At 43.7% G+C, this 16,972-nt stretch overlaps 1 protein-coding gene across 7 annotated transcripts in view; it reads right to left on the bottom strand.

The window, feature by feature from the left end:
- The window catches only part of ADAM22 (ADAM metallopeptidase domain 22), a 329,143-nt gene that overhangs the window by 18,018 nt on the left and 294,153 nt on the right, over positions 1-16,972 (bottom strand). For 6 of the 7 annotated variants that reach the window (XM_077268285.1, XM_077268287.1, XM_077268289.1 and 3 more), the window contains 2 exons: positions 15,314-15,414; positions 12,112-12,178 (listed from right to left, as the gene is read on the bottom strand). In XM_077268285.1, coding sequence (XP_077124400.1) covers positions 12,112-12,178; positions 15,314-15,414 — 168 coding nt within the window. Of the gene's footprint in view, positions 1-12,107; positions 12,179-15,313; positions 15,415-16,972 lie in introns of those variants that run through there. The other variant, XM_077268290.1, reaches the window with a different exon arrangement.

Raw genomic sequence — 16,972 nt, 5'->3', positions numbered from 1 at the left:
TTCCTTACAAATATGAAACATAAATCTTCATCTCCAAGCAACGTGGATTTCTGTCTGACTACATAATTACCAATGTTTAAGCCTTGCCCCCTTGGACGCCCTAAAAACAACCCAAACAGAACAGGAACGCCCATCTTAGGGGAGAGTTTGAACATGCTTAAATTTACAGGGCTAGAAAATGTATCATTGATGTCAATTCTACTAATTAAAAAGAGAAAAAAAAGGACAGCACTCCAAAAGTTTTTCTGTTACTTTTCATTGAGTGCAAAAAAATTATTCTATTTTGTAATATCTGGGTTACTTTTAATATTTGAAAAAAATAGGTAAATCTACAGAATAGATAAACAGATGTCCAGGAGGCGCTGCTCAAAAACTGAATCAATATGCAGCAAATATAATGATGAAAACCACCCTATTCATCCAAAAATAAACACTATAAAAAATAAACACTATAAAAAATCTAAAATGTATATTTATAAGATATCAGTATAAAAATGTAAATAAATATTTACGCTAGGATAAAAATATATACATAGAAAAATGACACCTCATTGAATAAACCAAATGTTAATTAGGTGCGATTTCATGTGACATACCTCAGTCCTTATATGCTGTGTGTAAACGTTTTCCCCTTTAAGGTCCTTTTAGTGATGTCCGTTTGATGCCAAAGTATATAAATGATGGCAGGTGCCCCCCCAAAAATATATATATGTGCCAATGCTTAGGGGATCGCCGTCCCGGCCGGTGACAGGCGTGACTCCCCGCACAGGACTAGACAAAGAGTGCCGTGCACAGGCACACAAAAAAACAAACAAAAAAAAACAAACAAAACAACTCTATTCAAGAAACAGAGCCAGCAAGGTGCAGAGCGGCTGCAGGACCTTGCGTGATGTCACTTAGCGCAAATATACATTTTAAATCCTCAGAATAATTGTCCTCAGCATCGAGTTAGGAATAGTCTCAACCTTTTCCTTAACGAGTAATTAGACTTTTTTTTTCAAGTTCATAATTGTTTGATTTTTGTAAAGTTATTAATTTTTGTACTAAACTACATTACTTTATTTTGCTTTATTCACACCTAATCTCCATGTTGCATTGCTTTTTTATCTATGCACTGTAGTTCACGCTCCCCAAAAATCTGCTTTCAACTGCTGCTCAGGAAAAAACCATACTCTATCTACATTCAGAATATGTGACATTTGCAGTCTGATCCTCTCTGATCCACACTCCCGTATTCAGACAAGGAAAGTCCATAACACAGATTGTTTGTAAATAGAGAACATAGATTCTTGCTGAGCAGCAGTTAAAAGCAGTTTCTAAAGGATCATGAACTAGGCATTGAAACATCAATGCAGCATATTGTTTGGGAGCGAAGGATGCGAAATAAGGTAATGAGGTATATGACAAAGCGGATTTTTTTTTTCCTTTATTAAATTTTAATTCAGAATCACAAATTCAGTTAAAAAGTCCAGGTCAGTAAACAATGCATATACAAATACCCCATTTACCCTCCGAATCTCCCCCCACTCCCCCCCATTCATCAACATTACCCCTGCTGTGTGAAAGGAAAAAAAATGAGGATGAATGACTTGGACAAATATGCAGTAATTATACCAGACTTCTCAATTCTCTCCCCACCCCACCTCATATTTGTCTCCACTGCTCATAATGGACCCTTGCATACCATTTTCTTACTCTGTGTATTTCCAATGTAGAGAGTAACGTTCCATTCCTAAGCAATACGCCTCCACCTTATACTCTACACTCCAAATATACCAAACCAAAACCGCTCTGAAGCTTACATTGCCATTATCATATGCAAAAATCCAGTGTAAGACATATTACAACGCTGCACTTCTATTCAATGTATTTACCAGGTCAGGGTTATAGTACAATCTTTTTACAATATTAAATGAAACAAATCTATGATTAGCATTGAGTGAGACCTAACCTATATTTTTATAGATATCCTCCCAGGGTAATTTACTCAATCCCCTCCAATTCGACTTTCCACTAATGCTTGAATAATACTCTACTATTATATGAGCAATGAGGAAACGCGTAGCCATAATGTTTTTTTCATCTACATGTCCATGATGAGTGTTGGATTATCCTTTTAAATTTTGGATTAATAAAGACTTTTACCATTTTCGGAGCTGGAGTATCTACTACTTTTCCTCATTGCTGCTGCCTGGCGTTCCGGTCAGAACGAACTCTCGTGCTCGACATCTGGTGGTCTGGTTGGTGAGCTGGCTACGGCTTTTAGCCGTTTTCTTTTTATATATTTACTATTATATGACTTGATAATACACTTATAAATCTGTAATAATGGGTTAGTTCTCTTGATTGGGTGAGTTAGAAGGTAACTGCTGTTTTAAGTAACTTGTCAGAAGAAGCTGTCCTGTGTGTATACATGAGGGATAACATTATATCTGACCAGCATACAGTGGCATGGAAAAGTCTGGGCACCCTTGAACAAAATTATTCTTATTATGAACAGTTAAACAAGTTGGAGATGAAATGATCTCTAAAAGGCCTAAAGTTCGAGATGACAACACATTTCCTTTGTATTTTAGGCAATATATATATATATATATATATATATATATATATATATATATATTTTCATCTTTTACATTTAAAAAATTACAAAAATAAAAATGGGCAGATGCAAAAGTTTTGGGCACCCTTGGAGATGTGTGGAGGAAAAGGATCCATCCAGTATATAAGTAAAATCTTTCTTTATTGAAAAATAGATTAAAACATGATAAAATGAAACCTCAGGAAGCCTGACTCGTTTCTGGTGTATACAACACCCTTATTCATAGAAGTTATATTTTTTTATTTTTCCTCTCCATTGCCGAGATGTTAGCTTGTGAAGTGTAGATTATAATTGATTCCAAGTCCATGCAGACGTTGACAGAGATTTTTTCCTAGGGGGTGTGTATTTCTTCCTATGTATGACTTTGACCAATCATAAGCAGGCAGCAAGATACAGGGTAAAAAAAAGAGCCCAACCCCATAATAGCTTGGAACAGGCTTTCTCCTCTGTGAGACAGGGATTACTAGTCTGCTCTCCTCACTGGTCTCAATGCAGAGCTGTGTGTGAGTGCTGGCAGTAGAGCATAGATTACTAACACCTTTAGTTTTTATTCTCCTGGCAGTCGGTGTGACAGTAGGGTCGTACAGCTGAGCTGATGTTACTGTGAGAGTAAAGCTGCAACTGCAGGAGTGTTTGTAAAGAGTTGAACTGTCCCTGCCCCCCATGCTGACTGCCATGAGATGAATGCTGAAGAAGTGTTAGCAATCACAATCATCTCTTATCTACTACCGGCAGTTTCTAATCACACAAAGCTCTGCAGTGAGATCAAGACCGTCTGTCATTACGTGTCTCACACAGAAGAAAGCCTGCTTTAAGCTATTGTGGGAGTATTTTCTTTTTTTCCAGTGTTTGTTGCTGCCTACTTATGATTGGTCAACCTCATACATGGGAAAATGTAAACGCGCTCAGAGAAGAATCTCTGGTAATGCCCCCATTGGACATAACATAAATCATAACCTAAACTTTACAAGCTAATATCTACACAACAGAGAGTAGAAATTAAAATATAAAAACTACGTTTGACTCCGCTCTGCAGTCACCAGTCCTAGATGTGGCCAGTTTAACAAGCTCAAACTGGTGACAAGTCCTCTTTAAAAGCTCGAACCTCAATTATTTTCCCTGCTACCCAATATTCTGATACTACTGACCTCTTATATGACAAGACAATACTTCAGGTCACACTACATACAGGGACTGTGTAGTTTTCTGAACGATATTCTGTTAGAATTTACTATGGAAAGTGCCAAACAATGAAAAGAATACCAGATTGTCTAGTATTCAGTATTTTGCAGAGAAGAATAAGCAGGAAGGATCCCATATGAGAAACCAGAACATGAAAATCAGATTCTGTGGCCGTTGAAAATTGCCAGTAAACTGTAGGCACCTTATCTTCTGCTTGCCAAAGGACTACAACAAGTCGCTTGCAATATGATTTTTGATGGCTTGACCTTGCTGCATTATTGCATTGCCTTCATTAATGAAGCTAATATCAATTTTTAAATACAATGTAATACCATCTCTGCTAATTATTTTTTAATATATCTTGACATCGCTCCTTGTTTTATTATATGACGCTCCAAATCCACTTTCTAGGAATTAAAAGATTTATTGATGCCTGCAGCCACCACTAGGGGGAGCTTACTACCAACTACCTATCTATATAATTGTCTAACGGGTACTTCCGTCTGTTTGTCTGTCAATCAGCGACAGGCACAGTCCGGCCGCGAATTGGCCCCTCCCTACTCCCCTCCAGTCGGTGACCCCTCCCTACTCCCCAGTCAGCAGCCACATAGGGTTTTAGCAGTCCGTTAACGCTGCTATTAACCCTGTGTGACCAACTTTTTACTATTAATGCTACCTATGCAGCATCAATAGTAAAAACATAATGTTAAAAATAATAATAAAAAAAAAAAATCGTTATATTCTCACCTTCCGGCATCCACGGCATCCTGTCCCGCTCCTCGCGACGCTTCGGTCCCAAGAATGCATTGCGGCAATGACCGGAGATGACGTACCGGTCTCGCGAGACCACTACATCATCACGTGTTATTGCTGCAATGCAGTCTTGGGACCGAAGCGTCGCGAGGAGCGGGACAGGATGCCGTGGACGCCACGGACGCCATTATATACATTATATGTGCTATATACTACGTGCCTGTGCAATATACTATGTGGCTGTGCTATATAATACGTTGCTGTGCAATATACTACGTGGCTGTGCTATATACTACGTGGGCTGTTGTCATGTCGGACGCTGTTCAGACCAGGTCGTTCGACAGACAGCGGTAATTCCGCTTTTGACCACTATGTGCTCATTGGCGTCGGCTAGATTTTATCTAGCTGGTCCGGGGTTAATTTACCTGATGCTCGGATTGGAAGCTGGGCCATGCCCATTGCCTTTAAATAGTTCTCCTGAACATTGGGCGTCGCCGATTATAGCTTCTGTCTTGTGCGTTGTTATCTCGGTCTGGAGTGGTGAGCTAGTAGTTGGAGTATCGTTGCTGGTGGTGTATTTCCCTTTGTCTTATTTACTCCTTCCTATATTTGTATTTATTTTGCCCTGCCCATTTATAGTGTATTCCTGAGTGACTGCGGCGTGGTGTATATTTTCCATTATCCTTGCCTGTTCTAACTGTGGGTATTGGTGTATGATCTTTTCACTGGGTGGTGGGCGGTGGTTTCAGCCTAGAGTTGAAACAGGAGACAGGGCGAGGGTCGAGGCCTAGACATGCACACCATCAGTGTAAACTCTAGGTAGAGGGTCAGTCAGGATTTCCCTAGTCTGAGGGAAATTGCAGGGGCCCGGGTTATTAGCTCTTGCCCACCTAGTCTCCCCGTGACATTATAATCGGCCTTTAACCCTTTCGCGACATGCGCCGTACATGTACTGCGCATGTCGGGTCCCCTGTTTTGATGTGCGCTCCGGCGGTGAGCGCACATCAAAGTCGCGACATGTCAGCTGTTTTGTACAGCTGACATGTGCGCGCAATAGCGGCGGGTGAAATCGCTATTCACCCGCCGCTATTAACCTGTTAAATGCCGCTGTCAAATGCAGACAGCGGCATTTAACTACCGCATCCGGCCGGGCGGCCGGAAATGACGTCATCGCCGACCCCCGTCACATGATCGGGGGTCGGCGATGCATCAGGAAGGTAACCATAGAGGTCCTTGAGACCTCTATGGTTACTGATGCCGGCCTGCTGTGAGCGCCCCCCTGTGGTCGGCGCTCACAGCACACCTGCATTTCAGCTACATAACAGCGATCTGATGATCGCTGTTATGTAGCAGAGCCGATCGGGCTGTGCCTGCTTCTAGCCTCCCTTGGAGGCTATTGAAGCATGGCAAAAGTGAAAAAAAAAAGTTTTTAAAAATGTGAAAAAAATATTAAAAATATAAAAGTTTAAATCACCCCCCTTTCGCCCCATCCTAAATAAAACAATAAAAAAAAAACAAACCTACACATATTTGGTATCGCCGCGTTCAGAATCGCCCGATCTATCAATTAAAAAAAAGCATGAACCTGATCGCTAAACAGCGTAGCGAGAAAAAAATCCGAAACGCCAGAATTACGTTTTTTTTGTCGCCGCGACATTGCGTTAAAATGCAATAACGGGCGATCAAAAGAACGTATCTGTGCCGAAATGGAATCATTAAAAACGCCAGCTCGGCACGCAAAAAATAAGCCCTCACCCGACCCCAGATCACGAAAATTGGAGACGCTACGGGTATCGGAAAATGGCACTTTTTTTTTCTTTTTTTTTTTTTTTTAAGCAATGTTTGGAATTTTTTTTCACCACTTGGATAAAAAATAACCTAGACATGTTAGGTGTCTATGAACTCGTAATGACCTAGAGAATCATAATGGCAGGTTAGTTTTAGCATTTAGTGAACCTAGCAAAAAAGCCAAACAAAAAACAAGTGTGGGATTGCACTTTTTTTGCAATTTCACCGCACTTGGAATTTTTTTCCCGTTTTCTAGTACATGACATGGTAAAACCAATGATGTTGTTCAAAAGTACAACTCGTCCCGCAAAAAAATAAGCCCTCACATGGCCATATTGATGGAAAAATAACAAAGTTATGGCTCTGGGAAGGAGGAGAGCGAAAAACGAAAACACAAAAACGAAAAAGGGCCGCGACTTGAAGGGGTTAAAAAAAAAAAAAAAAAGGGGGTTTCCTTTTTTTTGTTTTGTCATGGATCCCATGACTTCCATAACCTGCCAGTTGGAGGCGCTGTCCCTACAGGTCACTGAGTTGAGGGGGGCAGTGCAGCAACAGGGACTAGCAGTATCTAATGTGCAAGCTGGAGCGACAGGTAGAGTTGCTGAGCCTAAGTTTCCTTTGCCTGAAAAATTTGCTGGGGAACGCAGTAAATTTGTTTCTTTTCGTGAAGCTTGCAAACTATATTTCCGTATGCGCCCGATCTCCTCAGGTAATGAGGCTCAGCGTGTGGGCCTGGTGTTGTCATTGTTAAGCGGGGAACCCCAAGCATAGGCGTTTTCTTTGCCATCTGATTCTGCTGCATTTGACTCTGTGGAGAGTTTTTTTTCCTTTCTTGGAAATATTTACGATGAGCCAGACAGAATGGCTCTAGCAGAATCTAAGATACGCACTATTCCCAGGGGGAGCGAGTAGCAGAGGATTATTGTTCTGAATTTCGTCGCTGGGCGATCGATACACAGTGGAATGATCCAGCGGTGCGGAGTCAACTTATTCATGGGGTTTCTGGAAGGGTTAAAAAAGCCCTTCTGATGTACGAGACTCCTACTTGTCTAGATTCCGCTATGAGTCTGGTTGTCCGCATTGATCGCCGTTTGCGTCAGGGGGAGCATGAGACACCGCCTATGGGAGAGGGTTTAGGTTCACGTGTGGTTGCTGCAGGTGAGCCCAAGGAGCCTATGCAAATTGCAGGGGTGTCACATGTGAAGCGTCGAGCCCCTGAGCTCAGGAAGCAGGGAGCCTGTTTTTACTGCGGTAAGACTGGTCATTTTATTAACATCTGTCCTCTACTGTCTAAGAAAAACGCAACGGCGGAAAACTTCTAAGCTCAGAGGGTGTGGAGGAGACCAATCTGAGCTCATGTATATCCTGCAAGGTGGTTTCTCAATGCATGCTCCCTGCTAAGGTTATAATCGCTGGCAGTGAGCTGCCAATTACTGTGTTTACAAAAATTGTATTAGAAACATAATAATGTAGTGATACCTATATCCAAAAATGGCAATTCTCTAGGTCATTACGAGTTCATAGACACCTAACATGTCTAGGTTATTTTTTATCCAAGTGGTGAAAAAAAATTCCAAACATTGCTTAAAAAAAAACCTGAAAGCACTTCAGCGGTTCCTTGGGTTTTCTAACTACTTTAGGAAATTTATCAAGGATTTTTCCATCATTGCTAAACCGCTAACTGACATGACTAAAAAGGGTACCAATTTCTCCGTTTGGCCTGAGGCTGCTGTGCGCGCATTTGAATTTCTTAAGAACAGTTTTGTTTCGGCTCCCATTCTTGTGCAGCCAGACGTATCAAAACCTTTTGTTGTGGAAGTCGATGCGTCTGAGGTTGGTGTGGGGGCGGTACTATCACAAGGCTCATCTTTGAGTGATTTGCGTCCATGCGCCTATTTCTCCAAGAAACTGTCGTCCGCCGAACGTAACTACGATATCGGCCACAGGGAGTTGTTGGCAATCAAGTTGGCCTTTGAGGAATGGCGACACTTCTTGGAGGGGTCGGTACATCAGGTAACTGTTATTACCGATCATAAGAATCTGATGTATTTGGAGTCAGCCAAGCGTCTGTCCCCCAGGCAGGCTCGCTGGGCATTGTTTTTCACGCGGTTCAATTTTGTGGTCACTTACAGACCGGGGTCTAAAAACACTAAGGCGGATGCTCTGTCCAGGTGTTTTCCGGGGGGAGAACCTCGGGAGGATCCAGTACCCGTCCTCCAAAAGGGTGTTGTAGTTTCGGCTCTCACTACCGAGGTTGAGGCTGAGATTGCCGAGGCTCAGGAGGAGGTACCGTCTGAGCTTCCCGTCAACAAATCTTTTGTACCGCTTCATCTCCGCTTAAAGGTTTTGGCGGAGCATCATGATGCTGTCCTGGCTGGCCACCCAGGGGTTAGAGGTACCTTGGAGTTGGTGTCACATCGGTTTTGGTGGCCCAAGATCCGACAGGACGTGGTCTCATACGTGTCAGCTTGTACCACGTGCGCTAGGGCTCTTGAGGTACCTAGTAAGCCATGGACGGAAATCTCCATGGATTTCATCACTGATTTGCCCTCCTGAGCTGGGAACACGGTCATCTTGGTGATTGTTGATCGGTTTTCAAAAATGTCGCACTTTGTGTCTTTGCCTTCGTTGCCTAACGCTAAGACTCTGGCTCAGGTATTTGTGCAGGAGGTGGTCAGACTTCATGGGGTTCCATCTGACATCGTGTCTGATAGGGGTACTCAGTTCGTGGCAAAATTTTGGAAAGCATTTTGCTCACGGCTGGGGATCAAGTTGTCTCATTCTTCGGCGTTTCACCCTCAGTCAAATGGTCAGACTGAGCGTATGAACCAAAATTTGGAACAGTACTTACGCTGCTTTGTCTCTGATAACCAGGAGGAGTGGTCTACATTCCTTCCTTTGGCTGAGTTTGCCATCAATAATCACCGCCAGGAGTCGTCTGGGGAGTCTCCGTTTTTTTGTGTTTACGGGCTACATCGTCAATTTTGTACTTTGAGTCAGAGGGGCTCTTCCGGCGTTCCGGAGGAGGACCAGTTAGGAGCACAATTGTCATCAGTCTGGAGGAGAGTGAAACAGCGCCTGTTAAGTGTGGGTGCTAGGTACAAACGTGTGGCTGACAGTAGGCGTGTGCCAGGTCCGGACTTGAGTGTGGATGACTGGGTGTGGTTATCCACAAAAAACATAAGACTCAAAATACCATCCCTTAAATTGGGTCCACGGTTTATTGGTCCATTTAGGGTCACCACCGTCATTAACCCAGTAGCGTACCGATTGAAGCTTCCTACGTTGTATAAGATACACAACGTGTTCCACAGGTCTCTTTTAAAGAAGGTGGTGGGTTCTGTGGACGCGGCGCCTATGCCACCTCCAGTCTTGGTGGATGGTAATTTGGAATTTGAAGTCTCCAAGGTGGTTGACTCTCGTGTAGTGCGCCGCACTTTACAGTACTTGGTACACTGGCGTGGTTATGGGCCTGAGGAGAGGTCCTGGGTACCAGCCTCGGACATTCATGCGGATCGGCTGGTCAGGTTTTTTCACCGTCGCCATCCGGACAAGCCGGGTCCTATAAGCCGTGAGGGCCCTGGGGTCCATCGTAGAAGGCGGGGTACTGTCATGTCGGACGCTGTTCAGACCAGGTCATTCGACAGACAGCGGTAATTCAGCTTTTGACCACTATGTGCTCATTGGCGTCGGCTAGATTTTATCTAGCTGGTCCGGGGTTAATTTACCTGATGCTCGGATTGGAAGCTGGGCCATGCCCATTGCCTTTAAATAGTTCTCCTGAACATTGGGCGTCGCCGATTATAGCTTCTGTCTTGTACATGTTATCTCGGTCTGGAGTGGTGAGCTAGAAGTTGGAGTATCGTTGCTGGTGGTGTATTTCCCTTTGTCTTATTTACTCCTTCCTGTATTTGTATTTATTTTGCCCTGCCCATTTATAGTGTATTCCTGAGTGACTGCGGCGTGGTGTATATTTTCCGTTATCCTTGCCTGTTCTAACTGTGGGTATTGGTGTATGATCTTTTCACTGGGTGGTGGGCGGTGGTTTCAGCCTAGGGTTGAAACAGGAGACAGGGCGAGGGTCGAGGCCTAGACATGCACACCATCAGTGTAAACTCTAGGTAGAGGGTCAGTCAGGATTTCCCTAGTCTGAGGGAAATTGCAGGGGCCCGGGTTATTAGCTCTTGCCCACCTAGTCTCCCCGTGACAGCTGTGTTATATACTACGTGGGCTGTGTTATATACTGCGTGGGCTGTGTTATATACTGCATGGGCTGTGTTATATACTATGTGGCTGTGCTATATACTACATGGGCTGTGTTATATACTTCATGGGCTGTGTTATATACTGCATGGGCTGTGTTATATACTATGTGGCTGTGCTATATACTACAAGCCTGTGCAATATCTACGTGGCTGTGTTATATACTACGTGGCTGTGTTATATACTGCGTCAGCTGTGTTATATACTACGTGGGTTGTATTATATACTGCGTGGGCTGTGTTATATACTACGTGGGCTGTGTTATATACTGCGTCGGCTATGTTATATACTACGTGGGTTGTATTATATACTGTGGGGGCTGTGTTATATACTACGTGGGCTGTGCTATATACTAAGTGGCTGTGCAATATACTACGTGGCTATGCTATATACTACGTGGCTGTGTTATATACTGCGTGGGCTGGGCAATATACTACGTGGCTGTGCAATATACTACGTGGGCTAAGCTATATACTTCGTGGGCTAAGCTATATACTTCGTGGGCTAAGCTATATACTACGTGGCTGGGCAATATACTACGTGGAAATCTTCATAAATAAACTACATACATATTCTAGAATACCCGATGCGTTAGAATCGGGCCACCATCTAGTGTGTATATAACAGTATACAGTAAGCTCCTATGCTCCCTCGAGTGGTGGTTGTAGGTATCAAGAATTTTAAATTTGTAGCTATGTATTATAAAATATACACATATTATATATACGTAAGGAAATTAGAATTTTAATCATATTTAGATTAAAAAAAACAGTGTTCAGAGGTGCAAATTTGCTGTAAAGCCTTAACATTACACCGATAGTAGTGAACATCTAGAGAGTGGACTAACAGTAAATTACTACTAATAATAACATATAAAGTTTTCTTTTCTCATTATTACATGGACCGTTAGTAAATTATGACTCTCAAATGAACTGCATGCATGGAGAGAAATAAAACAAATTATTTTCCTTTGGCCAGCTAGCTTTTGAAATATTTCCCAGGAATTAGGCATTTAGAATTTTCAGGATACTATGTGGTTTGTAGGTCTGGAGCTACTGAAGAGCCACAGGTTTTCCTATCAAGCCTTAATGAAAATATCCATTTTTTAACACAATGTTTTTTATTTTCAACATTTTTAATTTTAATTACCTTTATTGCTGTTATTGTGATAAAAGAGCTCCAGATCCTTTGTATGGATGTAGTGTTAAATGGAAGCATTCTGGTTGCATTCAGCCACCACTAGGGGGAGCTTGCACACTGTTTTATTTTTTAGTTTAAAGTCTACATCGTATACAGTAAGCTCCCCCTAGTGGTGGATATAGGCAAGAAAGATTTTATCATTTATCCCTATATCTGTGCAGAGGACTTGGAGCTCTGTATCAGAAAAACAGGACTCCAACCCAACTGCTATAGGAATTAGATTAGATAAAAAAATATATAAAAATAAAATATTGTTCAATGATGGTCATTCGCCTAAAGCCATATGTAGTCTCCAAGGCCTGAAGAATACCGGCTGTACTCACTCAGTGGAATTTGATCGTGGTCTGAATCTCTTTCCTCTTAGTTTTTTCCTGCTGCTGCTTAAGTTACCTGTAAGATATTAAAACACAATATCTTTATGTTTGAATCATTACATGTAATTGTTAACGGGGTTGTCCAGGACTTTGATAATAGTGGCCCATAACTTTGATAGGTAATGAGTACCAGACCGGTGGACGGCCAACACCCGCAACGATCAGCTGTTAGCAGGTCCCTCGGAGGAGGGAATAAACTGTACAGAGTCGGAACATCACAGCGCTGTACACTGGGTGGTGGCAATGCTCGGGTAGTTTCCATTGAAGTGAGTCTGATTAATGTCAGCCATTAATATCAAAGTCTTGGATGACCCCTTTAAAAATATAAGCAAATTGACCCTGGAAAACTAGAGGCCGGATCTTATACACTGAGAGGATGAGGTTGGAGGTTATACAATGGGGGGATGGAGCAAGATGTTATACACCGAGGGGATGGGGCCGGATGCTATACACCGAAGGGATGGGGCCGGATTTTATACAACGAGGGGATGGGGCCGGATGTTATACAATGGGGGGATGGGGCTGGATGTTATACAACAAGGGGATGGGGCCGGATGTTATACAATGGGGGGATGGGGCCGGATGTTATACACCGAGGGGATGGCGCCGGATGTTATACAACGAGGGGATGGGGCCGGATGTTATACAACGAGGGGATGGGGCCGGATGTTATACAATGGGGGGATGGGGCCGGATGTTATACAACGAGGGGATGGGGCCGGATGTTATACAACGATGGGATGGGGCCGGATGTTATACAATAGGGGGATGGGGCCGGATTTTATACAACGAGGGGATGGGGCCGGATATTATACAATGGGGGGATGGGGCCGGATGTTATACACCGAGGGGATGGGGCCGGATGTTATACACCGAGGGGATGGGGCCGGATGTTATACAACGAGGGGATGGGGCCGGATGTTATACAACGATGGGATGGGGCCGGATGTTATACAATGGGGGATGGGGCCGGATGTTATAAACCGAGGGGATGGGGCCGGATGTTATACACCGAGGGGATGGGGCCGGATGTTATACCACGAGGGGATGGGGCCGGATGTTATACAATGGGGGGATGGGGCCGGATGTTATACAACGAGGGGATGGGGCCGGATGTTATACACCGAGGGGATGGGGCCGGATGCTATATACCGAGGGGATGGGGCCGGATGTTATACAACGAGGGGATGGGGCCGGATGTTATACAATGGGGGGATGGGGCTGGATGTTATACAACAAGGGGATGGGGCCGGATGTTATACAATGGGGGGATGGGGCCAGATGTTATACACCGAGGGGATGGGGCCGGATGTTATACAATGGGGGGATGGGGCCGGATGTTATACAACGAGGGGATGGGGCTGGATATTATACAATGGGGGGATGGGGCCGGATGTTATACAACGAGGGGATGGGGCCGGATGTTATACGAGGGGATGGGGCCGGATGTTATACAATGGGGGGATGGGGCCGGATGTTATACAACGAGGGGATGGGGCCAGATGTTATACAAAGATGGGATGGGGCCGGATGTTATACAACGAGGGGATGGGGCCGGATGTTATACAACGAGGGGATGGGGCCGGATGTTATACAATGGGGGGATGGGGCCGGATGTTATACAATGAGGGGATGGGGCCAGATGTTATACAAAGATGGGATGGGGCCGGATGTTATACAATGAGGGGATGGCGCCATATGTTTTACACTGTAGAGGATGGGGGTGGATGTCTTACAATGGGGGATACGGGACCAGATTTTATACACTTAGGGGGATGGGGCCGGATGTTACACACCGGGGCGGTGGAGCCAGATGTTATACAACAGGGGGAGTGAGGCCAGATGTTACACACCGTGTGGGCTGGGGGTGGATGTCTTACAACGGGTGGGATGGGACCAGATGTTATATACTGGGGGGATGGGGCCAGATGTTATACACTGGGGGGATGGGGCCAGATGTTATATAGTGGGGGATGGGGCCAGATGTTATATACTGGGGGGATGGGACAGATGTTATACACTGGGGGTGGAGCCAGATATTATACAATGTGGGGGATGTTATACACCGGGGGATGGGGCCGGATGTTATACACTGGGGGGATAGGGCCTGATGTTATACACTGGGGGGATGGGTGTGGATGTTATACACCGTGGGGATGGGCCCTGATGTTATATACTGGGATGATGGGGCCGGATATGGGATGGGGCCGGATGTTATACACCGGGGAAGGGGATGGATGTTATACATCGGGGGAAGGGGATGGATGTTATACATCGGGGGAAGGGGATGGATGTTATACATGGGGGATGGAGCTGGATGTCATACATCGGGGGAAGGGGCTGGATGTTATACATCGGGGGATGGGGCTGGATGTTATATACTTGGGGAAGTGGAACTGAATGAGAAGCCTGAATTCATTAAGTGGCGTGGCCCAATACTTTTGTCCTTATAGTGTATACATTTGAGGTATGTATACAGTACTGTGCAAAAGTTTTAGGCAAGTGTGGAAAAATGCTGAAAAATAAGAATGCTTTCAAAACTATTATTTTGTGTTAACAAAATATAAAGTGATTAAAGTAAAGAGAAATCTAAATCAAATCAATATTTGGTGTGACCGCTCTTTGCATTCAAAGCAACATCAATTCTTCTAGCTACTTGGCAGGGAGGTTGTTCCAAACATCTTGGAGAACTAACTACAGATCTTCTGTGGATGAAGGTTTGGAGAATTCTTCTGTCTCTTCATATAATCCCAGAAAGATTCAAAGATTTTGCAATTCGAGTCACACAATGGGTTGTTAACACCTATTTTTCAATTTTATTTCAAGACAGTTGGAACAAAACTCACCGTCAGTCCCAAATTTTTATCGTCATTAACCCCTTAGTATGACATTACTTTCCCCCCACCCCACACCCTCAAAACGTTCTGGAATCACAAAGACCCAAAAATTAATTCAGACTCCTGGAATAGCTCATACACATGAATTCTTGGCTTGGCTGTGTATTCATGGGTTTTCAATGGGGAGAGAAGAGAAACCTGTAGCAGCAGCTAATCTCTGAAAACAAAGGGATTGGCAAATGGAAATGACAACGATCCGATCTCGATCTCAAGCCTACTTGAGATCCGGAGTGTTGGCAAAATCCAAACTTTACCTTGCCAAGAGTTACTCCTTGGACGTCCATTTTCACAAACATCGGAGACGTGTTTAGTGTCCGGGATCCTTTCACTCCACGAATGGGATAGACCGTTAGACCTAAGAGGAGAATAGACGCAACTGAATCCTTCATCTGCTGTAAAGTGAGGATGTGGCTGTAGTGCTGGACAAACACCATGGGAGGAAAGCTATGAAATGCCCCTGATGTTCTAGTCATGGGTGGGAAAACAACTATTCACTTATGGGCATCTGTGGATCACAAGAATGGGCACTTCATAGAGCAGCAGCATTAGTTCTAGATGAAGCGAGCTCCCTGGTTTTATATACAGAGATCTTGAAAAAGGGCACATCATGGGTCCTCTTTTTTCTAGAATCAGCCCCACTCTTGCCTACGGGTGGCACCTGGTATTGCTTCTCCTGTATATCTAATTGAAAGGGGCCTGGTTCATTACCAGATATTAGATTAGCAATTTTGCTGAAAAATAAAACGGAGCCTGACATTTATTTTCCTACAGCTTTATAGTATAAAATTTCATGTGAAAATGGAAAAGGTCTGGGGCACTAGAACTAGAAAAAAAAATAGTACAAACTTACCTATTTGTTAAACTCTCTGCAAACTGACAGGGTAACAAAAACGTGGCACAGAAATACAAAGCGCTACCTTTTACGACTCCTCTCCATCTTCACGGGGGCCTAATTAAAGGGCCAGGGCGTAAAGCGATAGAACGGCGGCACAAAGTTTCTGCTATAGTTGACAACTAAAGCTGCCTAAACTTTGTCCATTTTGTTTTACTTTCTTCTTGGACATTTAGCACATGGCAGACATACATTTAGAATGGATATGCTAAATCTTATTCTGTTCAATCAGGTAGGTATGTGCGCAAAAGGTTTGTTTAAAAAAAATGAGGGCCCAATGCAAAGTAACCTTACTCTAATGAGGAGCTAGGACGCTAACTATCTGTGCCTCGGGAATATCATTTATTTTAGGTATAAACATATGGAAACCGAGTATATAGTATTTGAAAAACTTTATTAATTGATTTAAAAAAGCCATACTTAAAGGAAGTGTGGAACTTGCACTTGCACCTAGATGCTTAAGGTTTAGGAGACCAAAAGGTCCCTCAAAAGTCCAGTAATATAAATAATGTGCGATTGTTGGGTCTTATCAAAGATTGTTGCAGTGCGAACACAGACCCCCATACACATTAGGGTAAATTCATCTCAAACATCTTAGCTGGAAATGCCGGAAATCTCATTTATTTATGGCAACTTGTGCATGGGGTATTGTGTATGGCGACTTGTGCATGGGGTCTTATGATAAGGGACTTATTTATGGCACACCTTGTGCATGGAGACTTGTGTATGGGGACTTGTCTATGGGGACTTATTTATGGCACACCTTGTGCATGGAGACTTGTGTATGGGGACTTATTTATGGCACACCTTGTGCATGGAGACTTGTGTATGGGGACTTGTGTATGGGGACTTATTTATGGCACACCTTGTGCATGGAGACTTGTGTATGGGGACTTGTGTATGGGGACTTATTTATGGCACACCTTGTGCATGGAGACTTGTATATGGGGACTTGTGTATGGGGACTTATTTATGGCACACCTTGAGCTTGGAGACTTGTGTATGGGGACTTATTTATGGC

This window comes from Ranitomeya variabilis, chromosome 6 (genome assembly GCF_051348905.1).
Source record: "Ranitomeya variabilis isolate aRanVar5 chromosome 6, aRanVar5.hap1, whole genome shotgun sequence".
In the NCBI taxonomy this organism is placed as follows: Eukaryota; Metazoa; Chordata; class Amphibia; order Anura; family Dendrobatidae; genus Ranitomeya; species Ranitomeya variabilis.
Note: the sequence above shows the minus strand (reverse complement) of the source record. Positions and strands in the feature narration are given on the sequence as shown.